The 27,776-nt window shown below is 35.0% G+C and overlaps 1 protein-coding gene and 1 non-coding gene across 8 annotated transcripts in view; both read left to right on the forward strand.

The window, feature by feature from the left end:
* The window catches only part of LCOR (ligand dependent nuclear receptor corepressor), a 143,493-nt gene that overhangs the window by 87,021 nt on the left and 28,696 nt on the right, over window positions 1-27,776 (forward strand). For 5 of the 7 annotated variants that reach the window (XM_044240228.1, XM_044240231.1, XM_044240232.1 and 2 more), the window contains 3 exons: window positions 5,890-6,022; window positions 11,007-11,294; window positions 14,591-14,684. In XM_044240228.1, coding sequence (XP_044096163.1) covers window positions 5,890-6,022; window positions 11,007-11,294; window positions 14,591-14,684 — 515 coding nt within the window. Of the gene's footprint in view, window positions 1-5,889; window positions 6,023-11,006; window positions 11,295-14,590; window positions 14,685-17,239; window positions 26,758-27,776 lie in introns of those variants that run through there. The other 2 variants (XM_044240234.1, XM_044240230.1) reach the window with 2 other exon arrangements.
* LOC122901525 lies at window positions 4,048-4,152 on the forward strand. The gene has a single exon (XR_006383538.1). It is a non-coding gene; the product is annotated as a U6 spliceosomal RNA (small nuclear RNA).

The raw sequence follows: 27,776 nt of genomic DNA on the forward strand, positions 1-27,776 counted from the left end.
CATACTGAATCCAAAGAAAATGGAAAGAAGGAAATAATAATGATTAGAGCAGAAATCGATGAAATATTATGGGAAAATAGAGAAATCAACAAAATCAAAGATTGGCTCTTTGAAAAGATCTAACAAAATTGATAAAGGTTTTATCTAGGGCTGGTCAAGAGAAAAAGACTCGAATTACTAAATCACAAATGATAGAGGAAATTACTAGAAAGAGAAAGAATTTAAGGAATAATGTCTATATTAGCAGATTAGATAATTTTGATGAAATAAGCAAATGTCTAGAAAGACACACACTACTGAAACTGACCTAAGGAGAAATGGAAAATCTGAACCAAGCTGTGTTATGGGTTGAAATGTCTCCTCCACCCCAACCACCCCCAAAAAAGATATGTTGAAATTCTCATCCCTGGTACTTCTAAACATGACCTTATTTGGAAATAGGATCTTTGCAAATTAATCAGATTAAAATGAAGTTATACTGGATTAGAGTGGGTACTAAATCCAATGACTGGTATCTTTATAAGAAGAGAGATTTGGAGATTGAGACACACACAGGGAAGAAGGCAATGTAAAGATGGAAGTAGAAATTGGATTTATGCTGTCACAAGCCAGGAAATGCCAGATAGTTGGAAACGACCAGAACCTAGGAGAAAGCAGGGAAGGATTCATTCATAGAGTCTTCAGAAGGAACATGGATCTGTTGACACTCTGATTGGAGATTTCTAGATTCCAGAGCTGTGAGAGAAGAAGTTTTTGTGGTTCCTAAGCCATTCTGTTTGTGGTCATACAGTAGCCCTAGGAAACTAATGCAACCTAGAACAAGTAAAGAGATCATTTATAATTTTAAAAATTCGATCAAAGAAAAGCCCATGGCCAGATATCTTCACTGGTGATTTCTTTCAGATATTTTTAAATGAATTAATACCAGTTCTTCACAAGCTTATCTAAAATATAGAGGAAGACTTACTCATTTTATGAGGCTAGTATTACTTGAATACCAAAACCAGACAGAGAAGTCACAAGAAAAGAACATATCAGATGAGTATCACTTATTTATACCAACAACACCAATAAAATTCTCAGCAAAATATTAGCAAACCAAATCACGGAACATATGAAAACTGTTATACACCCTTACCAAGTGAGATTTATCTCAGGAATGCAAGGTTGGTTTACATCACAAAATCAATTAATGTAGTACAATGCACATTAATGGGATAAGTGGTAGGAATCATATGATCATTACAGTCGATGCGCCCCCCCCCCAAAAGTGACCAGATTCAGCACCTTTTTCTGATAAAAACATGCCAGAAACTAGTAATAGAAGAGAAATTCCTTAGCTTGACTTTACGAAAGTACATAGCAATGGTGAAAAGCTGAACAGTTTTCCCCCAAAGATTAGAACAAGACAGGGTTGTCCACTCTTAGTACTTCTGTGCAGTATGGTACCTGAGGCTCTAGCCTTGGCAGTTAGGCAGTAAAAAAAAGAAACCGAAGTTACCCTGATTACAAAAAGTGTATTTGTAGATGACATGATGTTGTATATGGAAAATCCTAAAGAATCTACAGAACACTATTAGAGTTAGTAAGTTCAGCAAGGTTGTAGAATACCGCATTAAAAAAAATGGTGATATTTCTAGACAAATAGCAACGAATAATCTGAATGTGAAAATTAAAACAGTTCCATTTACAGTAGCATCCAAAAAAATAAAACACTTAAGAATAATTTTTTAAGATTTTATTTATTTGACAGATCACAAGTAGTCAGAGAGGCAGGCGGGAGCGGGGGGTGGGGAGCAGGCTCCTTGCTGAGCAGAGAGCCCAATTCAGGGCTTGATCCCAGGACCCTGAGATCGTGACCTAAGCCGAAGGCAGAGGCTTAACCCACTGAGCCACCCAGGTGCCCCACTTAAGAATAATTTTAAGATGTTTAAGACTTATACACCATAAATTTTAAAAAATGTTGAAATAAAGAAGGTCTGAAAGAACTGAAAGATCTCTCAATGTTCATGAATTAGAACACACTTAATGTTAAAAAGATAGCATTGCTTCCCAAAATAGCTTGCAGAGTCATTGCATTCTCTATCAAGACCTCTGCTGCCTTCTTTGCAGAAATTGAGAAATTGATCTTAAAATTCATATGGAAATTCAAGAGATGCATGACGAGCCAGAATAGTTTTCTAAAAGAAGAGAGGACTTAAACTTCACAGTTTCAAAACTGTCTACAAAACTACTGTGATCAACATACTGTGTTACTGGCTTACAGATGAGAAATGTAAATCAGTAGAATAGAATTGGGTATCCAGAAATAAGATTCATGGCTAGTAATTCATTTCTTTTCAAAGATGTTTTATTTTGTAGGGAGTGAGTGAGGAAGAGTACAGGCAGGGGAGAGAGGTAGGGGGAGAGGGGGAAGCAGACTGCCCCCTGAGCAGGGAGCCCAATGTGAGACTTGATCCCAGGACCTTGGGATCATAACCTGAGCCAAAGGCAGACATGTAACCAGCTGAGCCACCCAGGCACCCACGGCTAGTGATTCTTGACAAAAGAATTTGGATGTCTTCTAATACCATACACAAAAGTTTACTTGAAATGGATCGTATACCTAAAAGTAAGTTCTAAAACTATACAACATTAGAACATAAGAGTAAATCTTCATGACCTTGGGTTAGCCACCAGTTTTTTAGATACAATACCAAAGCACAAATGACCCAAAAAAAAAAAAAAAAAGATAAATTGAAATGAATTAAAATTAAATCATTTTGAGGGTGCCTGGGTGGCTTAGTTAAGCATCTGTCTTCAGCTTAGGTCATGATCCCAGGGTGCTGGTTCATGTCCGGCATCAGCTCCCTGTTTCTCCTCTTCCCTCTCCCTGCTGCTCCCCTGCTTGTGCTCTCTATAATTAATTAATTAAATCGATCCTTAAAAAAAATTTTTTTAGCTTTTATACTGCTGACAGTTAGTAGCATCAATGAAATGATAAGCTTACTGATGGCAGAAAATATTTGCAAATCTTACATCTGATAATGGTCTTAAATCCAGAATATAAAGAAGTCTTAAAACTCAACATTGAAAGGGTAGATAGCCCAATTAAACACTGGGCAAAACATATGAATAGACATTTCTCCAAAGAAGGTATTTAAATGCAGTTAGATGTTCAGCATCAGTAGTCATTCGGGAAATAAATCTGAACCATGAGACACCACTTCTTGTGTACTAGAATAGATGTAATGAAAAGATAACAAGTGTTCATGAGTATGTGGAGAAGTCAGAACCCTCATTGCTTTTGAGAATATGAAATGGTGTACCTGCTTTGGAAGATAGTTTTTTTTTTAACTTCCTCAGAATGGTAAACATAATTAAGACATGATCCAGAAATTCTGCTCTGAAATATATATCCAAGAGAAATGAAAATACACATCCACACAAAAACTTGCCCACAAATATTAAAGGCAGTTGTTATTTATATCGTAATAGCCAAAAAGTGGAAACCCAAATGGTTCTCAAAGGATGACTGGGTAAAATGGGCTATCTCCATACAATGGGATATTGTTTGGAGCTAGAAAGGAAAGAAGTACTGGTACGTGCTCCAACATGGTGAACCTTGAAAACATTCCAGGAGGAAGAAGTCACACACACACACACACACACACACACACACGGATATTGCCCAGTTCCATTTATATGAAATGCCTGGGGTACAGAAGTGTTCTAAAATTTATTATGGTGATGATCCCACACCTCTGTGAACCTACCAAAAAAAACCATTTAATTTTACACTAAAATGGGCGAATCGTATGGTATGTGCATTACATCTCAGTAAAACCATTAAAAAACAAAACAAATAGGTGTAACTAATTAATGTGAACAAGTTGAAATTTATCTATATGTTTCAGTGTCCAGGTCGATTAAATTGGTTAAAACTGTTTAATTGAAGAAAAAACAGGTAGCACCTCCTTTACTGAGTGCTGTTAGTTGCTGTGAGTTGATTTAAATAAGACAGTAGCCTGAATGCAACATTAAACATGGTTGAAATGTAGATCTTCTGTGCTCGCTTGGGCAGCACATACACTAAAATTGGAACAATACAGAGAAGATGAGCATGCCCCTGTGTATGGGTGACCACAGATTCATGAGGTGTTCCATATTTTTTTATGAGACCAGGTGGTGTTTGTAAGTGTTGAATCACTAAATTCTACACCTGAAACGAATATTGTACTGCATATTAACGAGCAGGAATTTAAATTAAAACTTGGGGGAAAAATACACATTTTTGTAAACATGTATGTAGAATCACTCACTGGAACTACCCTGTGTACAATTCATCCTTCAACTAACATCTTCTCTCTTTAAGATAATACAAGTGTTCTAAACATGAAAAATAAACGTAGCTACTCTGCTCAAGGTCTAACTGAACACTAAGGAGTTAAGTACAGTTCATGCCATGTAATGTCTCATTTTAAAAGTCACTAAACAGTGAAATGGCATTAAAGTATAATGCAATTGAGGATTTTATTGGACTCTTTAATACCTATTCCTAATACCTTTTAGATGTTAAATCTGTATTAAAATCACATTATTTTGTGATTCATTTTCAAAAGTTAATAAAAAGAGAATGTTGGCAAATAAAACTATAATAAATGTTTTTATAATGATTTATAACAGTATTTTCTTTATGTGGCAGACTTAGTATGTCTAATACAGAAATTATGTGGGATGATTTTAGTTTGATTTATGCAAGAGAGTTCTTTATGTGAAACTATTTGTAATGTATAATTGATGCTAAATGTGGTGTCAACACAGTTTGGATGTTGGGGGAATCATAAAAAGCTGGTTTCAAATATCATTGGGTGTATTTGAAATCTTTAAGAAAACTGTGAATTAAGATAGTCTTCAGTGTCTTGCTTACTATTTACTTTTCATTGTGTCAAGGCATGTCCTTATTTTCTTATTTAGAGTACTTTTAGTTTTCCATGACATAAGTAAATGCACATGGTGATACATTGCAGTAACTTACATATGCTGGAACTTAAGGAACACTTAAAACATGTACTTTGCTTGTCTTTACAATTTTATTTTCTATTATCATAGTTCCCTGTTTAATAGCTACAAGAGTGAAAATAAGTGCAAAGGATTAATAACCTAGTCTAGTGCTCCTGCAGTCTGAGAACAGATTCTGGGAATGTTTGGGATGAGTCTAGTCAGCATTTTGAAACTTTGTGATCAGGACTTAAATTTTTATACTGTAAACATTTTAAAGCATAAATAGAAATGTTTACCTTCAAAACATGCAGTGTCCTCTTATTTTTGAATTATCTTTTCTAGAGCCAGTTTTAACCTATTAATTTCACAACTCTAAATATTTGAAAGCTGTAGTTTATGAAATAGTATTCTAGGGACAGAATTATAAATTTAGATTACTTTCTCTTTGAGTTTTCCCTTCTTAAGGCTCTTTTAAAAATGTTTGTTTTGTGTCTGGAAAAAACATCTTGAACTTGGAGAGCAAACATGATTCTCAAATAATATTTAGGGTTTAAGGAATCTTTTCGTCTGAGTTGAATTGTGTGTGAACTATTGCTATGTAGTAAAATAAGAACTGATAAATTTGAATGCTCAAGAAAAATTTTCCTGTAGTAGTATTAGAGTTTACCTGTAAATTTTAAACAATTCATAAATAAAAACCACCAAAGTGTATTTTTACATTCACTTTGCTTTTATACTTTTGTGGAGATAAATTTTATTCTGATTTGAAGTTTTTTAAATATTTTAATTGTATTAAACTGATTTGTCTTATCTGTTACTAACATTTGTCTTTGATTTTGCATCTGTGCTTTTGATACTGAATGGGGAAAGATTTCTCTGCAAATATTTCACCAAATATTTTTACAGGGACACTTAGTCGGTCTGGATGAACCAGCTTCGGGAGCTGGGCAAGAAGCTCTGCTTAAACAAGAGCAAGCAAAAATCATTCGATTCGAGAGACAAGCAGAAGAGTTCCTCAATGCAGTCTTTTATAGAAAAGGTTGGTTCTAGTGAAGAATGACATTTAGTATCTGCTTGTCTTATATTAATTTCCTTAATTTTAATGTCATTTTTTAAAAAGTCACTTTAAAACATTTTTCTTTATTGATGATATACACTTCATATTTTTTTGGTCAAGTTAAATTTGGAATAGGTAAGGCAACCCCTCTCCCTCATTTTCATTCTGAAGTGATGGTGTCATATAAGTTTTTGTTAGTTAAATAGTTCCCGTAAGTATTATGAACATCTGAAAATTCTAAGGTTTCAGGAGTACAGTATTTTATCAGACAAATACTCTTTTTTTTTTTTTTTTTTAAGATTTTGGTTTTTTTTTGACACAGAGATCACAAGTAGGCAGAGAGAGAGGAGGAAGCAGGCTCCCTGCTGAGCGGAGAGCCCGATGTGGGGCTCCATCCCAGGCCCCGGGGTCATGACCCGAGCCGAAGGCAGAGGCTTTAACCCACTGAGCCACCCAGGTGCCCCCAGACAAATATTCTTACATGGTTATAATTTTAATCACAAATAACCATAAAACCAACTGTATAAAATTTTTAGTAATTTCTGAGTGAAATTCATTTGGAAAAAAGATGTGAAGTTATATCTTAAAATTAGATTTGCAAGCATCTTTTCCTTGGTACAGTCTTGTTTTACTAAAATTTCATTGAATTACTAAAATTGGAGAAAGAAACTCATTATTATATACTAAAAATTATACCCCATTTAAGATGGTATATAATACCTCCATCTCTTAGATTTTTCCATTTTTCTTTCTCCCTGAAATTATTGTAGACATTGCTTTTCTCTGCGCACAAAGCACAATTGTCATCAGCTAAGACCTTCAGAAAGTTTCTCTCCATTTTCCATTCTAATGAAATCTTTACCTTCAGGAAACTCTGAATGAATTTATATTCCTTAGTTACTTCTTTCCTCTAGTTCCAAGATGGAGGTTACTATGAGAGGTTCTAAAAAAAATTTCCTACAAACTCCTCACAATCCCGAATATTCCTTATTGAATCTTCCAGCAAACTCAATGATTTATACATTCCAGTTTACACCTCTCATTCTTCTGGGAATTCCCTCCAGAGTTAGAAGGGTGATTTTTCCCTGTATATTGGTTGAAAGTCTGATAAATGCTATTTTAATAGGTTGTTTACAGTTGGAGAGCAGCTGATGTTCTGCTCAATGTGGTCAATATTTTCAAAATGGAGTATGAAGTCAGGCCTCATATAAAATTAAGGAGTGAAGATTTTTGTTTTCTGTGGCACTTTTTTCCCTTCCACCTCACTTCTCTTTTCATCCTCTCAAGTACCCTCTGACCTAAAGCTCCCAATTGAGGCTCCCATGCCCACTTTATCTTCCCTTTAAAGTACACTGAGTTGTAAAATTATGTTCAAAATAGTAATTGACTAGTTTTACAAACATTTGATTGTTTTATTAAAGTAATTCACATTTAAAGTATAAATGATAGATCAGTTCTGTCAGTTTATTAATAAAATAAAACATCTTTAAGTTCCTCTGTTGTTCTCTACATTAGGATGTGTACTGAGTCATGGGTCTAATTCTGCAGCAAACTTCATTATTTGAAAAGAGGAACTCCTGTCCCTAATATACGTGGAGAAAGAACTTTTCATGTACTCTTTGCTTACAGGGAGTTCATAAAGTTAATCATAAGCATATTCTGAAAGAGAATTCTAGCCACTTTCTCTGCTAGTCCTATCCCTTTGTCATGTAGGAATAACTTAAAGTTCTTAAAAGTTTTCTTACTTAAACATTAAACTTTTGGGCACATGAGGGAATTTTTACCTCAGAGTCATTCTTAGGGTAGACTTTAAGAGATGAGAATCCTCTGAAATTGTATGTAAAGTTTTGTATTTGTATACTAGTGCCTGATGCTCAGAAAAAAGGAGTATTGCTTTGTTATTGGAAGTTCCTTCCTCCTTGTTTTATGCATTAATATTATTAATTTTAGATAGTATATTAATCTTCATGAAAATGTCTCAAAGGTGACCATTAGTACTCTTCAGGTTTTACCAAAAATGTGCTAACTTGAAGAGAATGACAGGCAATTTAGTCTGAAGGGGATTTTTTTTTAATAAATAGTTCAGAGATTTGGATTTAGTTGTTACTAAGTATTGGAAATGAATGTTTTTTGTTTGTTTGTTTTTTTCCTCTGGAGGAAGGAGGAAGGACAGAGGGAGAAAGAACATCTTAAGCAGGCTTTATCCCCAGCTTAAGATCCATGAGATCATGACTTGAGCTGAAATCAGAAGTTGGATGCTTAACTGACTGAGCCACCCGACCACCCCCAAAATTTTGTTTTAAATTAATTGAGCATGGAAAGGTACTGTAAGCTAAGTAGGAACATAGATGTAATAAAAGTAGGCTTTTGTGGTGTGGACTCTAATAAATTCCAGCTTATGAACAGTATATCTTCTAAAGCTGTCATTATCATATTCTTTTCAGCTTGCTTTGTCACTTGTGTTAGAAAACTTGACACTTTCCTGAGTGTTTTTAATTTTTAAAATTTTTATTTTTAAGTTTAAAATTTTGAGAGAGAGCACAAGTGCACATGCATGCACACAAGAGTGGGATTGGGGGAGGAACGGTCAGATGATCAATCAGCTGACTCTGAACCACCCAGGCACCCCAGATGTGCGTTTTTAAAACACACAGGTGGCTGGCGATGTAGCATTTACTTGTTTTACTGTCGTTTTAATTTTAATTTTATTTGTTGTTTTTATTTGACTCAGTTGTGCATGTCCTTCAAGGCATATCTAGGTTTATAGAAATTGTGTTTTAACTAAGTGAAAAAATGAAATGTGTTCCGGAAGCTTCAAAAGATGTAAAAATTCACATGCCAGAGAGGTCATCAGTCTGTGAATATGAATTGTGCTTTATGATTATGTTCTTCATTCAAAAAAGAGGCAAGACAGACTGCAACCATTTAAAGCTCAGAGATAGCAATTTATGGTCTTTATCCTAAAATCTCTTGACTCTTCACAAATCTGTTAATTACATTTATGAATCTGATTGACCAGATATCTCATAAATTCATTTTGCTTCCTATTTGGACACTTTGTTCTTTGAGTGTTACTGGGGATAGGAAGATACACCAATATATTAAAACTTGAAATTATATGCCGTCTTTCATTTGGAAGATGGATCTTAAGTGGAAAGTTAACTGAATATGAATATGAATATGAATATTTAGTGGATAGAGAGATTTAAACAGTGTGTGGCTAAATATTTATTAAAACATTTAAGGAACTCATCAGTGGTTGCAGTAATTTCTGAACTTTACCTAATTGAACACCTCAATTAAACTGTGAGGCATACTCTATGGAGAAGAAACGTAGGGTTAGAAATACTTGTTAGTAGAACAGAAATATTACTGTTGGTAAAGCAGACCTCATTAGACTTCAGAGAATTAAATATTCTGATTTTAGACTATCTTCTGGTATTGAATGGTATCGTTCAGGGAAACAAAAATTGTTCTTAGGAGTCCCATGGGGTTTTGATGGTGTGTGTGTGTGTGTTTACTGTAGAGATTTTAGATTTTAATTGTAATAAGTCATTTTTCTTTAAATTTATAAAGCAACCTAATTCCCTTCCAGCTCCAGCTGTATTATGGGTAAAGTAATTTACCTTCTATAGTTAAATCTTTAAAAGACCAAGGAAACTCCGGTTTTCTGAGGACTGTCTTCTAAAACCTCTGAAGTGTGGTGGGGAGATAGAGATCACAGGTGGAACATTAAGATCACAGGGAGAGTTTTAATCAGGGGTCTGTACCACTAACCATCTATACAAATTTGAAGAGGCCACTTAATTCTTTAGAACATTAACTTCATTTGTCTAAAGAAAAACAAAACCTGATGAGGATTGATTGATTGAACTGATCCATTTATTACTCAACTAATATGAATGCATTCTTTATATGAGGCAAGATTAGGTGCTGAGTGTACAGAGGTAAACAAACATAATTTCTGCTCTTGACAAGCTTAGTCTCCCTGAGAGTATGGTAACGGTGGAGATGTGATGACATAGTCATACCAAACATTTTCCCTTTGATTTTCCCCTATTTGACCTTCAAGGTGTCCCTTCCAGTCCTAAAATTTCTATGATTTAATGAATTCATATGTTTTAAAATTAACATTGATTAGAAATTGATAACTTAAGTGTTTATTTCATTATTTCACTAGCTGTTCTGTTTAATGATTGGTAGACTATATTTAAGGAACTCATGGAAAATATATGAGCTTAAGCTTTTGAGATTTGGCATTTAAACTCCTAGCCTAGGGGTTCTAAAATTGTGGTCCCTCAACCAGTTGCATCTAAAAACTTACTAGAAATGCCAGTCCTTGAGCTCACCCTAGAACTGCTGAATGAGTGACTCTGGGGATAGGATCCCGCAGTCTGTTTTTATAAGCCCTCAGAGTGATTCTAATGAGCCTGAAAATGGGAGGCTATTGCCCCAGTCTACCATGGCTCTTACATTAGGTATCTCCTTTTATAATTTTGATATGCGTTCACTTTTGAACAGAATGTAAATTAAACACTCATGAACTAAGTAATCCATTCTTCAACAATTCAGGAAGAAGTAGCTGAGGAAAGGTCTAGGAGAAACCAAAAATGATCTATAGGTGGTAAACAGAGGGGTAACTATCTCATTAAAGAAGGGTTTGAGATTTCTGTATCAGGTAAGTGATTCTTGCCCATAAGATACACTATTTGTTGTCCCTTTATTTAATTTCATAATATTGAGGAGGTGGTGTTCAGAAATGATTTTATGAAAATTTTATTTTTAAAAATCTGAAACTCAAGCTTAGAGATTAAAAATATAATTTTGAGAGGGAATATTACTTTTAGGGTATTGCATTATAAGAAAAAGGATAAAATGAAATTTTATGTTTGCTTGAAAGCTGTCTTTTTTTTTTTTTTTAAAGTACATTGTCCCAATTTAAAAGTAAATAAATCTTTGTTTACAGACAGTCCCTGGGTCTCCGACCCCAATATTCCCCTAGTGGCCCGTGAGATCATGCAGCGAATGATCCAACAATTTGCTGCTGAATATACCTCAAAAAATAGCTCTACTCAGGACCCCAGCCAGCCCAATAGCACAAAGAACCAAAGCCTGCCGAAAGCATCTCCAGTCACCACCTCTCCCACGGCTGCAACTACTCAGAACCCTGTGCTCAGCAAACTTCTCATGGCTGACCAAGACTCACCTCTGGACCTTACTGTCAGAAAGTCTCAGTCAGAACCTAGCGAACAAGGTATGGTTTGATGTCAAGGTCTCCTCTGTCCACTCAGAATACTTTAATTTGGGGAGAAAAAAAAATTATTGGCAATTAGGGCACCAATAACAATAATAGGATAAAAACTCATGTGATTCTTAAATTATTCCTGACTCTGCAATAATAGAGAAGAAGTACAGATAAAATGGCTACGTTATGTATCAATAGTTCGTAGTCATGATTAATGTACCACCCAGGAAAATTAGGTGGTTACAGTTGTTGCTGATTTTTTTTTTTTTTAAGATTTTATTTATTTATTTGACAGAGAGAGACACAGCAAGAGAGGGAACACAAATGGGGAATGGGAGAGGAAGAAGCAGGCTTCCCGCTGAGCAGGGAGCCCGATACGGGGCTCGATCCCAGGATCCTGGGATCATGACCTGAGCCGAAGGCAGATGCTTAACCACTGAGCCAGCCAGGCACCCCATTGCAATCTTTTATTTACTTGATATTTATATGAGTATTTTATGCCTCCAAACCTTTGCCATATCCCTTGTTTTTAAAACCCCTATGAAAAATTAAGTTTTCCCCAATCCATCAGTGTTCTAGGATTAGCACCTGAGAAATAAGTATGTCTTATTCGGCAGAAGTTATACGTGCAAATGAAATTATAAGGCAAGACTATGTATTGTTTGCATTTTTTCAAAAAAATTTTTTTATTATTTATTTATTTATTTATTTGACAGACAGAGATCACAAGTAGGCAGAGAGGCAGGCAGAGAGAGAGGAGGAAGCAGGTTCCCCGCAGAGCAGAGAGCCAATGTGGGGCTTGATCCCAGAACCCTGGGATCATGACCTGAGCCAAAGGCCCAGGCTTTAACCCACTGTGCCACCCAGGCTCTCCTTGTTTGCATTTAAAAAAAGAAAAACATCTGAGATTAGATACAATGAGGAAGACATTAGACACACCAGGTGGTTCAGAGTATTCAGTATTTTATAAATACACAAACACATCCATACTTGTATATGATGTACTATGAGCTAACCTTAGAATATTTCCAAAAGTTAATTTTAATTGATGAGGATCCTGATTAAGGGGAAAGGTTAAGAACTTCCCAGTTTTGCTTAGCACATATTTCTTGAATTTATGAAAAGTTTACTCTCTTAAATAGATTTAATATTTTTGTTGCTTTATGATCTCATTTTACCTCTAATTTCACGAAGATGAAATGAGTATTTGAATTCTGCCATTGGTGATATCTATTCTAATAAGACTTCCTTGTCATAGAAATCTCTTAAGAGTGTGCAGAAAGTTATGAGATGTGTAGATTTATTGATGAGAAATACAAGTTCATTTGCAAAAAGTTTAATGCATTGTAAAAATCTCTGCAAGGACTTTCTTTTGCTTATTGTAAGTAATTTAAGAAGGATTTATACTTAATGGACTAGCTTCAGTTGTTTATTAAAGAATGTATTTTTGAATTAGTAGTTTGTTTCTTTTTTAAACTCGTTATGGGTAATGAATAGCAATCACAATCTTATAATTCTGAGAGATTTCCTGGTAGAACTCCTCATTGTCATATGTTCACATCAGTCAGTGTACTTTTACTTTCGGTTACCAAAAGCCAAATTGTGCTTTTCTGTGCTTTTTATTTCTGTTGAAGATTATCTTTACCAAAGATAGGTAGCTTTCATTAAAAAACTCTTTGCTCAGAATATTGCCTTAAAAACTTCAGTTGAGGAGAATGACAGTGTAGAGGTTGTATTTAAAGTATTAATGGTGGAGATTAACAAAAAAGATACCACCTAGTCTAATTTAGCTTCTAGTTGGTGCTTTGCTGAAGAGAGATGTTGTACTAATGGTACGCTCTTGTCAACAGAAATTGAAGCTAGATGACGGGATTATAGTGCATAGTCTTTAAGTGAAACAAAAGTTTAGAAATGATATTTCCCAAATGAATTTTCAAGTGTTTCCAATGAAATCACAGTATATTTAGTATATTTAAGTAGACTTAAAAGACATTGCCTGTTTGATTAGACAGACTTGGATGTCTTAAATAATAGTGTCTTTGGTTGGAAATATTTTAAGTGTATTTACTTGTTAGATGTCTCATTGGGTTAAGATGTCTAAAAGGACACTTGGTTCTATTAGATTACAGTTATATTTTTAGAAATATTAGTAACTCTAAAGGACAACACTTACTCTGTATGTGTGTGGGATTTTTGGTTTACAAAATCACATATTTAGTTCTAACACCATGAAATCAGCAGTGACAGTGTCCTCAGACACAAGTCCTATGTAGATTCTGTATTGGGGCAGTTTTTAACATAACTGTATAGAAGGTCCTCTCTGCTGACCAACTGAAAATCAGAGGCATGGAGTATTAGCTTGCTTCGTTAATTTTAGACAGAATTGCAGCTTTAAAAGTTGTCCAGATGATGAATTTTCCTTTTTAGACATGTCTGTTCGGGAAAAAAGTCTTTGTGGGAAAAGAAGGTCTTCTAATTTTTTGTTTTATAGTGTGAATTTGTTATGTGGTCTAGCTTCAGTTAAAAAAAAAAAAAAAGGCTAAAACGTCTAGATTGTCATCAGTATCAAGACTGTTTCATTCTTTCCCTAAAATTTGCTCACTAGTTTGTAATGGCTTATTAATTGAAAAACCTTGCTTTTATAGATACCAAGAGTTTCTGCAGATTTTTTCCAAAAGATTGTCCATATACAGAGTTTTTTTTGTAGATGTGTCTAAACAGTAATTAGGACACATGAAAATTATAAACAGTTAATATCTGATTCATTTTATAGACTATTTTGTATATACATGTAATTTAATCATATAAACATATTTTAAAATGATTTGTGTTATAAAATTTTCTAAGTCCAACTTTTATATACTTCCAGTGTTTTGGGTAGACTTAGCTCTTAAGGAATTTGGTTTTATAATTTATATGATGTGTCATTAAAACTCACATGCTTTGTTGAAGGTGAATTTAGAAAATGGAGTCTGACAGTTCTGTTACAGAACTTAATACAATGTAAAATGCGATTTCTGTTACCTCACTATATCCTAACATGTTCAGTAATGTGCTATACCTTTTCTTTTGCCCTACTAATAAAATATTTAACCCTTGGAGATACTAGCTCAAGCTTTGCTAAATGTATGTCACTTAGGAGGGAAAATAGTCCTGATTCTTTAATGAATTGACTTCATAACTTCATATATGGCTAGTGTATCTGCATGGTTGACTGGGCCTGTTGCTTTGTCATTTTTGGTCTGTTCAGTCCACATTTGTTCCTAGGTTTTAATATCCTCAGTTGTTTGTTTGTGTCTCTACAGACGGTGTACTTGATCTGTCCACTAAGAAAAGTCCGTGTGCTGGCAGCACTTCCCTGAGCCATTCTCCAGGCTGCTCCAGTACTCAAGGGAACGGGTAAGGGAAAATATTTGTAGCCTTCCACAGTTTTATAGGGGGGCAGTTTATCAAAGATTGGTACTAATCTCCATTGTATGTTTTAAAAATTAAGTCTTCAAAGTAACACTCTTGTAAGTGGGCCTTTAGTAAATTACTTGGTCCATCTCTCAAGTAAAAGCTCAATCTGTGAAGTCCAGAATTGACTACGGTAGATGAGTTTTGCCCAGTCACTTTAAGTAGTGAGTGAATAAAAATATGGCAAGAATGTCTTTGGCCTTTTTGTTGCTGAATGTTTGAGAGTGGGAAACCCAACCTAAATAACTCCAGGGTTCAGATCTTAGGCAGTATTACGTGTGCTGAAGTTGTTGAATGAAAATTGGGCTCCAGTACTTAACTGGGTATCTCTAATGGAGTGCGTGGGTATGTGGGAGCTCTTCGTTTTTTTCTTGTTTGTTTTGGTTTGATTTGGTTTGATTTGGTTTCATTTGTTGATTTGAACTGCAGTTTTAATACTGTGGCAGTTCAGAAAATGTAATTGTATGTATTTTTTGTTTTTTAAGTGGTTAAAACTATAGATGTTGGGATAACCATCGTATGGTACCAAGAGATTATTACATGCTCAGTTTTGATAACTCTTAGCAAATTAAAGTGAATTTTCTGACCACGTAATTTTGTAGTGTAAGGATTGTCTAAATTCTCTCTGCATGTACATAGAAGCCATTTAGAAAAGTCAGGTGTTAAGGAAGACATTTAAATACCATATTAGGAAGGATTTCCATAAAATTGTATTGTAACCAAAAATCAACTTCATATATGAAAAGTAACTTTGGTAAGTTAAATTAGTTAATATGTAGGTTTATTTAACTTTCAGAGTACCAACGTAGGAAAGTTACTTAGATGTTAAAGGAAAAAGTACACACTAAAAGGCTAATCTTTTTCAACTTACTCTTAATCACCTTCAAATTGAAGAATTCCTTTACTGACTCCTAAAATGCTGCCTTTATTTTCTCTAAAATTCCATCATTTTCTTTTTTCTCTCCTCTTCTATTCAGTCTAAAAGTAACTTACTGATTTAATGCAATTTGCATAGTTTACTGATTTTTTTTTTCTTAAGCCCTTCTTTTCACTATAGTTTATATTAGATACAACTCATTATGGTCCCAAATCATTGGGTTCCATTTATATATCAGAAAACTTGAATTGTGTGATTAAGGACACATGTAGGAGAATCCTAAGTGGTGTGCATAAATGAATCCCTTGCTTAAGATTTACTTTAAACTTGGCCACCAAGTTCCATGCATAATATGGTTGAAGTTGCTGTGGTTTACCCCTCTGAATGGAAAGTGTTCTTTGTGTGGTATTGTTTTCTGGAAGACAAAAGCACCTATAAGACTGCCCATCTTTTAGTTGAATATTCATTGTTATCTTTATTATGTTATTTACTGATAACAGCACAGAATCCCTGTAGACTTTTGGAGAACATAGCTGGTTTATCATTATTTCTTCAGAGTTCCACTTTTGTGCCTAGTAAATGTAATTATTACCCTTGGGCATGCTTTACCAGTCGCCAGTTTTATCATTGATAATATTTATCTATTGTGAAAATGGAAACCTTATGAATTAACTTTGTGTAAGTAGTTGACTTTTTAAAATTATTTGAAAGCCATCCACTTAAAATTTCAAAATTGATGCTTAATATTTTAAGAAGAGACACTTTTAACTAAAGAAAACTGCTATAAATTGCTTGCATACTTCTGACAGTAATTTGAGTAGAACTTAAGGAACAAAGTTTGGGGAAAATAAAGGGCAGTTTCTTTAAAGATTGGATTACTTCAAATGGAAAATTAGTGGTACTCGTGTCTGCAACTAATAGTGTTTTAAAATGAAGAAGTGTGGTAAGTTATAATGTGATGGGTATTTTGATTTGTTTTGGTTTGGGTTTCCCCCCCCTTGGGGCTGGTAGCCATATTTTTTTTTCCCAAGCAAAATAAGAAATGTTATTTGAACATGTTTGGTTTTTGATAATGAACATCAGCTTGTTTGTGGGATAAATGAGCAGTTATCTATGGGTTCCACCACTGTAAATGGTTCCAGTTTTATAGCTGGTTGTCATGAATGTTGAATATGTTGCATTAAAATAAATAATTTGGCTTACTCTTTTATTACTGTACTTGTTTAGTGGTAACGTCACATTGGTAACACAATTCTGTGTAGATCTTTGGAGACTTGATGATTACTTTGTAATTAATAATTAAGGTGCTATTTTCAGACAGTTGCGCGAAACTTTTTCTCCGAAAATTTGTGAACCCAACCAGAGACCAGCTGACAGGTTTAATTTTTCTTTGCCCAAAAAGCTCCTGGTTTTTTTTTCTTTTTTCCTTTTTCTTTTTTTGTGAACAAGTTCTAAAACTAACTGCCGAGACAATTTTTTTTTTTAATTTTAGAGAAAAATAAATAAATAACACAAAGTGATGTTACCCAAGCAAGGCCTTCTAATAAAGGAGTGGTCCCCTCACCCATCCCTCCCTACCTGTGCAAGTCCTGCTCACATCAGTTTCCTTCCATCCAATTAGGCGACCTGGGAGACCCAGCCAGTACCGCCCAGACGGACTTCGGAGTGGTGATGGGGTACCTCCAAGAAGCTTACAGGATGGAACCAGGGAAGGTTTTGGACACTCCACATCACTCAAAGTTCCATTGGCTCGATCCCTGCAGATTAGTGAAGAACTACTGAGCAGAAACCAATTGTCCACAGCTGCCAGCCTTGGGCCATCTGGATTACAGAATCATGGACAACACTTAATATTATCCAGGGAAGCCTCTTGGGCAAAACCACATTATGAGTTCAACCTCAGCCGTATGAAGTTCAGGGGAAATGGTGCACTCAGCAACATCAGTGACCTTCCTTTTCTTGCAGAAAACTCTGCCTTTCCAAAAATGGCACTTCAAGCAAAACAAGATGGAAAAAAGGATGCGAGCCATGCATCGCCTGTAGATTTAAAGATACCACAAGTTCGAGGAATGGATCTTTCTTGGGAGTCTCGCACTGGTGATCAGTACAGCTATAGCTCTTTGGTAATGGGTTCACAAACGGAGAGCGCGCTTAGTAAAAAGTTAAGGGCTATTCTTCCAAAACAAAATAGAAAAAGCATGTTAGATGCTGGACCCGATTCTTGGGGCTCAGATGCTGAGCAGTCTACCTCTGGACAGCCATATCCCACATCGGATCAAGAAGGAGACCCTGGCTCCAAGCAGCCTCGGAAGAAAAGAGGGCGTTACAGACAGTACAACAGTGAGATACTGGAGGAAGCAATCTCAGTGGTTATGAGTGGAAAAATGAGTGTTTCCAAAGCTCAGAGTATTTATGGGATTCCCCACAGTACACTGGAGTACAAAGTAAAGGAGAGGCTGGGCACTTTGAAAAACCCTCCAAAGAAAAAGATGAAATTAATGAGGTCGGAGGGGCCAGATGTTTCTGTAAAGATTGAATTAGATCCCCAGGGAGAGGCAGCACAAAGTGCAAATGAATCAAAAAATGAGTAGGAATACTGTAGAGTGCCAATTACTGTACAAACTGGGTGAGCACTACTGCATTGTTCAACTATCATTGCTTACACCTAACTTCATTCACTGTGACACTTGTTTCTTTGCAGAATTTGCATTGACTTGTGTATACAGAGGTGAAAGGTGCATTCTGAATGTTGCATATTTCAAAAGTTTCATGTGCAGTATGGCTCGGGATATCGTTTGGCCTTTTTGCATGTTTCTCTACAAAAGAGAATTGAGTTACCTCACAGAGAACAGATACATGGAAGTGGACTCCTTGCCTGTAGAGCCTGCATGCTTTTCTTTTCTTTTTTTAAGTTATATTTGCCTTTATTTAAAAAAAAAAAAAAAAAAAAGGAAAAAAGCCCCCTTTTAGAAACCACCTCTGTCATACTGGGAGCTTTATCATTACAAATTGGAAAGCCATCTTATAAAATCATTCATGTTACTCTTCTACATTTCACCTAATTGAAGGATTAAACTAAAGAAAAAAGTCCTAGGAGCAATGAACCTTTGAATTAAAATCTGGTTATTCAGTGATACGTAATTATTTAGGTCAATTTACATTTTATGATTTTCTTCTATTAAATTTACTTAACAAACCAGCAATCTGTTTAGTGCTCACCCAGTAGGAGAGGAGGTGGAAAATGTGCACACACTACCTTCAGAAATGCTTCGGTTAATTACTTTGTAACACTACCTTTGCTGTAATTTTATTTGGTATTTTCTAAGGGTAGAATTTGGTCTCACCAACAAGTGAGGATATAGCCTTATCTCATGGAGGACGAGCTCCGTTCTTACTCAGGAGCAGTCAGGGTACATTACATAAAACAATAGAGGATGCCTCATTTTAACAAACTAAGTTTCTTTGTATTCTTAAAACCTTTTACAGATTTAATCATGTACTAACAACTGGATATCATGCAGCAACTAGTTTAAAATGTCAAGATCTTTTTATTGGGAAAAGGGAGAAGTAAGGAAAGAAGTGTGTTTAAGTAATTATAATATTACAAAAATGGTATCTAGATTTTTACAGCCTCAGTAGTCTGCCCAAATATCCACACGAATGAAGGATACATGTTTGTGGTGAGAGAAAAAAAGAACCCCAAGGTAACCTAATATGATTTAGGTTGCATTTCACATCTAATGATAGTTCAATCAGCAATTGAGCTCAGTAGAATTTCTTTTTTAATTAATCCAGATACTAGATCAGGGGGGAAGTGTTGTTTTTTAGTTTTTATTTAATTTGTTGCTTTCAACATTTCCCTCCCTCCCTCCCTTCCTTCCTTTTTGGCATCCTGTATTCTATCCCCTTCTTAACTTTTTCTGATATTTAGGTGATTTTTATGGTTGTTTAGCACACAATTCAGGACTTTCCAGATCATGTTTATATAAGCACTCCTTGAAAAGCATCTAAACTTTTTTTGAGATGGGCTTTTCTAATTACAGTAATTGAATTCAGAATATTTATTTCCTACAATTTTTTGCCAGATAAAGCCCATGAAATTTAATTTTGCCTTGTGACCAAATTAAAATTACTTTTGGTACAAAAACAAAATCCACATCACATATACCCTATCTAATCTGCTGAGAAAGGTGGTCAGGCCCTTCTAAATGCTTAACCAAAACCAAACAAAAAGTCATTGGAGTTTTTGTGTAAAATAAAATAAGACTTGGAGTATTAAATTGAGGCTGATGATTTCAGATAGATACTAAGAGTTTGAAGAGAAGTAGGTCCAGATATTCCAAGGCATAAATTCTTGCCTAGCAACTTTGGAGCAGTTAATTAGGTTAAGGATAGTTTTCCCTCCGCAGCCTATGTTTTCAAAGGTTAGGCACACCATTGCTGTTATTGAAATACATGCACTGCTCATTCTTGACATAGCCTGGGCTTGGGTTCCTCTTTTGGTTTGGTTATTTTGTGTAGCAGTTTAATCTGTGGATGACTGAGCCTGTTTTCTCTTAGCTTTCTAGTCTCAACAGAAAACGCAGCTTAGGTTCAGAGCAGTATATGACTCTGCAATATTTTCTAGCCTAGCTAGAAGTTGCAATAAAAATATTTTATGAAATATATGGTTTTCATCTGCAGTTGAAGGAAGTTGTAGAAAGTTTGCTGAAAGCAAAGGGCTAAGCTTGTGAAGGAATGCCTCCTTTGTTCCACACTCAGTAATTTGACACACATAATTAATTGCAAACATGGTATCTTTTTGCCTGATATTTGGGGTATTTGGTAGCCCAAATTGCTGCAGAAAGGTCCTTTGAGCAATTAATTTGTGCTTGCTTTTATCCCCTCTCAGAAAGGTATCATTAAAGGCCCATTTAAAAATCTGGCCCTAAAAGTTCAACTTTTGTAGTTTTACTGTTCAGAGAGGTTAAATCCTGTGTGGTAGTCTCTAAAGTGATGTATGAGTTGAGTTAATGTAAATTTTGTCATTGTAGTGTACATGGAGTGATCATTTTACTAACATAAATATTTTCTATGTGTGTTTCAGTGGATGACAATCGAGCAGCAGAAGAATGGTGTGCCTACCCTTTAATGCTGCAGTTTAAATAAGAGAACTTGTATTGTGTCATTTCAGATTGTAGGCTGAGACTTGTAAATAGTGAAAATTTGAGTACTTCTATTATTTGTTTTGGTTAGAAAGTGAATTTAAAAACAAACCAAACTCTAAACTTTCTCAGATTAAAAGTCCTGAGACCTGAAGATTGTAATATTCATGTCTGTGAAGCTTTTAAACATTACACTTGAGATCAGTCATGACTTGATATTCAGGTAAATTTTCTTTTCCAAGAAGCTTTTGAATAAGCATATTTCCTCCAAAGGTCGGTCGGTCTCTCTCTCTCTCTCTTTTTTTTTTTTTCTTTTTTGAGTGTAGATTATTTTAAAGCACTAATTGCATTACATTGGTAACTGCAATATAAAATAGCCATTATTGTTTTGTGAAGCATGGTTGAAATTAGATAGTGGTCCCTTTTAAATTTCATGAGCCTCTCAGAAAAAAAAAAAAAAAAAAAAAACTTAAAAAAAAAAACAGAAAGCTGCTGAATATTTCAAAAGATATATATTTTACCTTATTGTAGGTTTTGTAAAGTTAGTTGGTAATATTCAGGTGCACTTTTAATGTTAAATTTTGTGTTCAGAATTCCATTATACCATGTATTTCTTGGAGGTGGCTCATCACATGGCTGGCTGGCAGTCTTGGTGCCGCAGTGATCTTTCAATATTTAATTTCTCTCTTGATTTGCCACTGTTCTGTATTGGCACTTTCAGTGTAGATATTCTAGTTTGGGGACATCCTCATAAATGTGTAATAGAGATTGGTCTATTCGCATGCTTAATTTCTGCTAATCAGAGTTTTGCATGGCCCAAACAACAGTTGACCATTTTTATGGTATTGGAAGGTATAGTTCACAACTGTCTTTGTCACAAAAGCCTTTTCTCCTCTCATTTTCCAGTAGGCAGATGATGACATTACTCACACTAATGTTAGGAGATAATGTGTTGAAAAATCAGTTCTTGCGGGTTTGTTTGTTTGTTTGTTTGTTTTTAAATGAGAGAACATGGATATTATAGAGTAGATATGGCACTGTAAAGTCAAAAATACTGAATGATCCTGTGGAAGGATATCTAGTTGGTATTTTTATCATTAGCTTTCTTATTTTTCAGAGAGTTGGGTCATGAAACTTGACAGTAATGTAATGTACTATATTACTAAGTTCAGTAGGCTTTCAAGTGACTCTGAACTATGTGATGAGCTATACACTTTTTTCTGCTCCCCAAATACCATGAAGGACAAGGTCTCTCTTTCAAGAAACATAATTTATATTTGTGTATAATACTTTTTAATACTAAGTTTGTTGTTACTCTGAAGTTTAGGTGTTGCTTGATAAACCTTTGCTGCAGCAGATCATGAATATGAGTAAGGCTTTGTGTGATAATAGGGGTCCTTATGTGAAGTTAATTACTGTTCAGTTCTGGTGAGCAAGCTCAACAAGTGTGAAGTGTGTATTAGCTTTATGTGGTACACTTTTACTTTACAATATTGAAGTGCTTTTAGAACTCTGGTTATCTTATAAACCATTACCTCATCCAATTGGCATTTTCATTCCCCAACATTTTACCTGAGCTATAATATGAGCTATATGGGATCAGATAGTAAAACAATAAGGCACAATGAGACGTTTAGTTTCCAATTTTCTGGAGAGAACTCTAAATTAGACTAAAAATTACTACCTGCAAAGGCCCATATCATAACTACCTTCTGTCATTAGGCAGTACTTAGCAACCTTTGAGCTGCTAGTGAGCTGTGTGTTCTCCCCCTGCCCAAGTAAGCACATGGTGCAAGGCCTGGTTCTAAGCCTTTGTGATTCTCTTACATTTCACTGACCCGTAATAGTGAAGCTTGGATTCATTTAGTTATTTTTACAAAACAAATTAATGAGTCAGCCCAGTGTCAGAACCTGAAACTATTTTGAGTAGTTATGGAGGATAAATGACTGGTGGGTGTCATTTTCTTTAATAGCTATTGTCCCTATAGATTTAATTTTGAAACCATGTATTTTTTCTTTCTTTAAATGCTAGAGGTGGTTTTGTATGAGCCATCCTTTTCTATATATTCAGGTTGCTGTCATTGGTGGTAGAATATGACAATAGACTGAATTGCTCCACTTAATCTTTTATGGAAGACATTGAAATTTATAGGTTCCTTCATTGAAGATAACAAAACTTGTTTTCCTTGTTACCTTTCCATTGTAATTAGGTCTTCATTAATACTGTGGTCAGGCCAGAGTTATTAGAAACTTCATGGCTTTAGCCAAATGGTCCATTTAGGAGACTATTAAAGCTATATAGGGGCTTAAAAAATTGATTGCTTTCCAACTCTGCTGAAAAGGAAAGACGTATAATTCTGGTACAAGGAATGCAGACCTCCAAAATCATCTTAGTTTTTTGTTTGTTTGTTTTTGTTTTTGATTCATTCTGTCCTGGAGACTTACAGGATTTGTGAACATGGTGACTGAAGGGAAAATAGAGGAAATTCTCTGCTTGTCCTCTCTCTTGTTCCCAAATAAACTCACAGTTGCCTTTTGAAAAAGCAGACATTAGCCCTGTAGCTGTGTGCCCTAAATGTTATGAAGGAGAATGGGGGGGAGGGTGGTAAGGAGTAGGAGGGGAAAAGTATGTAGACTTGAGAAGAGGCTAAAGATTCTGTACTACGATACTAACATTGAGTCACAGGATAGATAATGTGGTGAAGTTGGGCCACCTTCATTTTGATAGAAAAATCTTTTAGATAGTTTGAAAATGAGAATCAAGGCTAAGTAATGTTAATTTGACAATGAAACATGAGTTAATGAGTTAATTCTGCAACTATTTGGGGGGTAATTTTAAGGTTTCCAGTTCATTTAGAGCTGTATCGATAAACACTAAAAAACAAGCACTTTTAGTTAATCATCGATTTATTGGATGTAGCAAATATTATAATCATAATTATAGTTTGACTTTGGAAATGAACTATTTACCCCATCTTGAACTGTCTTCGAACAGACTCAAGGTGATCTTTTCAACACTGGAAATGACCCTACACACATACCAAAAAAATCTAAAGCAGTAAGACGTATTTGAAGATCCATACCTCTTAGACTTTTTAGATTTGTCTTGGGAAAGAATTTATGAACCTATAACCAGTATTAGTGCAGTCTTGGGTTCCTTGTTCTGCATAATTGCACCCTTTCTCAGGTATGTCCTGAAAACATAAATTTTAAAATAATCTCTTTAGAGATTAGATTCTCAGTGGATAGTGTGTAAGGGGACTGGGGGAGGGGGGTGGGGGGTTGGCCACAGGACACTGACACAGTAGAGCAGGGATTTTTAACATTCAATAGCCAAATAGAATTTCAATCTAGAATATTTTTACCCCCTCAGAGTAAGTGAAAAAAACATCTGTTATTTGGTAAATACCCGGTGCTACACTCCTAAAAGTCTTTTCTTTCATCCAGGTAACTTTTTTTTCCTGCTTGGTGGAAGGGTATATAGTAAACTTTACTGTCACTAGGAAAGCACTTGTCCGAAATGTTTAAAGTACTAGAAAAGGGATAATTCAGCACTTTTTCTGTTACAACACTAAAGTCTTAATTTATCTTCAGAGTCTTAGGTACTGTAAGTTTAGCGCGATTATTTAAAAATATAAAACATAACTACATTACACGGGGTCAGATCACATTTATATAAATAATTCTTATTTAAAAAAAAAAAAAGACAACTCTCTGTACCTTTCAAGCAATTCCAAATGAATGCCTCATGTTTCCCATTTCATTAAGCATTTCAGGCTTAAGAATTTGGAATTTGAGAGGAGGTGAGGGGAAAATTCCCCAACATGAAAAATTGTGTCAGACCATTTTAGAAAAATAAATCACTAGGAAAATGGGTAGGGATTCTCTCTCCCTTTAAGTCTTCAGGGAATGAGCAGTATTTAGAATCTTTGGCTGAAATTCAAGCCTTTTTACTGTGTAAATTTTTAATATTAATTCACTGACATGCTTTTTACATCAGAGGACTGAAAATGGATCTTAATGTTTTTAAGTTGTGGAAGGGTATATTTCTAAAATGAGGGGGGGATAATTAACTAGGTTAGTATACCAGCATTAGTAAGTTTAAGGAATTTTAGTATGTAATAGCAAAGTGTTTGATTAAAAGTCTAATCCTATATTGCTAGTCGAAATTAGTTACATTCTGATAATAGGAAAGATAATAGTCATTGGATATTGATATGCTGTGCTGTCGGAAAACCAGGCTAAGATAGAAACCTTTATCTGACTCCCACATGTTGCTTGTTCTGATGGGATGTATACTTTACAGCAGCTTATTGCTGCTTTGAGACGAAATGTATAAAATATACATTTGGAGTGTTTGCATATAATTCTTTATAACCTCCTCTTTAAACTGTCAGACATTGGTATTTTATCAGTCCACACTGTTAAATAAAACTAATGTTCTTAGGAATCCAGCTTGTACACACTGTTTAAAAACCCTCAGGGACAGTTTACACACTATTCTCACTCAATTCAGGTACTTTGATGCTATTCTTAAACCTAACAGTGACTTGTATTTTTCTGTTTTGCTTTTATTTCGACGTGCTGGTAGCACATCCTTGATGAATGTCAACTTAAAAACTCAGTTCAGGTATCCAGGTATAACTCAGCCAAACAGATTTTAAAGCTGCATATAACTCTCCAGCACACGGTGCCTCACACTCTTATAGTGGCATTCTATATATTCAGTTATTACTACTGAGCAGATAATGTGGGGGTTCCTGTTAACAGTGTATTTAGAGATACAAAATGTGCATAAGCGTATAACCAGCACATGTGTAACACACACACACACACACACACACAGAAATATGTTTTTAAATGCCACTAATAGCCAGCACAATTAAATGACATTCCTTGCTGCTTCTGTAAACTATAACAGATGCGGTTACTCCTCGATGTGGCTCTTGCTTCTTCACCACACTACTACTAAATTCAAGCACTGGTCCTTGGGTGTCTGACCTCTACATTCTAGTTTATGCAATGTCTTTAGAAAATTCTGTGCACTGGCCACTGTGATGGAACCGTTGGGCCAGTAGTGCTCTGAGTTTATTAGTAGTGATTCTGCCAAAGTTGGTGTTGTAACATGAGTATGTAAATGTCAAAAAATTAGCAGAGGTCTAGGTCTGCATATCAGCAGACAATTTTGTCAGTATGTTTTGTAGCCTTGAAGTCCTCGGTGACAAGTCTCCAATGATGTGAAGTTCTAATTTCAGTGTTTTAGCCTTTGCATCTTTACTGTTAAGACTTGTCTCCTAGAGGTCTTTATTCTTTAATGACTCCATTTGTTTTCTACAGTACTATCTGTGGTTAACAAAATAGATTATTCCTCTGCTTTAATATTTGATATCTTACATCTAAAAGGAACTCTCCATATATAAAACCCATAGCCTTTGAAGATAATGGAAAATGGCATCTTTCAGATTTCTCGAAGTTCAAGTGTCATGCGACAAAACAGGAACCCCCTTTACTCTTATGGACCTCATTTCAATATACTGTTTACAGTTTGACGGAATTGTATAATTTAATATTTCTCTTGTACTGTAGTTTATATTTATTTACAGATTTTTTTTGTACTGTGTGATTTGAACTTTTTGTTTCTTGCTATGATCAATGTTTATGTAGTAGAGCACTTATGATCACAAGTTTTTTGGTTTGATTGCACTACATTAAATTTTTTAATGCAGTTCTGATTTTTGACTGGACTAAAATAAGCTGTGTCTTAATGTATGTGATGAGTACTTAAAACTTTAATCCATGTGGTCCCCTTTTTTTTGCATTGTATGTCAGAAGCGCTAGTTCTTTCGTGCATGTGTAAGATTTAATGGTTCCATTGTATTATTTGACCATGACATTTTGGAGAAACATTCCCAGCTGTAATGTTGTGTATGGTAGTTCTCACTGGATGCTAGACTTTTCAAAACCACTATTCTTCTAATAAATTTTGTTGTGAAAAGCTGTTTTAAAAGCTTGGTTTCTACTTCTTAAGATTTCAGTGCATTTTAAAAAAATCCACAGAAGGGGTGAGATTTCTGGGTGTCCTGTAAATGTATGTGGTAATCGACATTGGTAATTTTTTAATGGTGAAGTCTCTCCAGATGACCTCTTAGATAACTAGAAGTTGCTGTTTTGAAATTGTGCTTCAGTATTTGGGTGCCACACTGCCTTATAACCCTGTGCCTTTACTAATTTGATGCTCTCTACCTCGGTTTTCCTTGTTTGGATTATCCTCTTTAAAAAGTTTTTTTTAGCTAGACAAGATATTTATTGATATTTTCGTAATACCTGTTTGCTGGGCTTATGTAATTATTTTCTGAAAAATCATAATTTCCACAGAGTAAAACTTTATGCTTAAAATAATGACTTACTGAGTTTTGTTTGCTCTTTTCTTGAAGCACAGATATGAAAGCAACACTGTCAAGTAGTTGAGGTTATTATAGTTGTTCTGATTCTTGGGAAGGTACTGGCATTTTCTTTTACCTGGACAAATAAAGAGCAGCCTATATGTTGCTCAATTGTGGTGTTTAGAAACTAGGTATATAAAGAAGTTTTGGATTATAAAGTGATTCCTGTTGTAAAGTGGTAAGGGGAATAGCTGAATCACAGTGACAAAGATTAGAAATGGTTTAGCAAAGTATTAGAGGAAGCTTTTTCAAGCTTTTGATGTATGTAATTAATTGATAGATGTGTAATTAGTGTTCATTGAAGTGATTTCTGATCATTTCTAATGGCATTTTATATTAAAAAGTGAGGCTGTTGTTGGTAGTTGCTCCAGATTATCTTTTAGTTAGTATTTTTGTCTCATTTCTTTGGCTATCTATTTATGCCTTTGGTTCAGTGTTTATGATTTTTGAAATTTTGTTGGTACTGTAGGCTTGTTTATTGGCTTCCTTTGTTCCCCCTTATTCAGTCATGCCATGTGTTCATAGAACATTTTTCTGGAAACCTAATTATTGCTACTTTGTAAATTTCAAA

This window comes from Neovison vison, chromosome 2, assembly GCF_020171115.1.
Source record: "Neovison vison isolate M4711 chromosome 2, ASM_NN_V1, whole genome shotgun sequence".
Taxonomy (NCBI): domain Eukaryota; kingdom Metazoa; phylum Chordata; class Mammalia; order Carnivora; family Mustelidae; genus Neogale; species Neogale vison.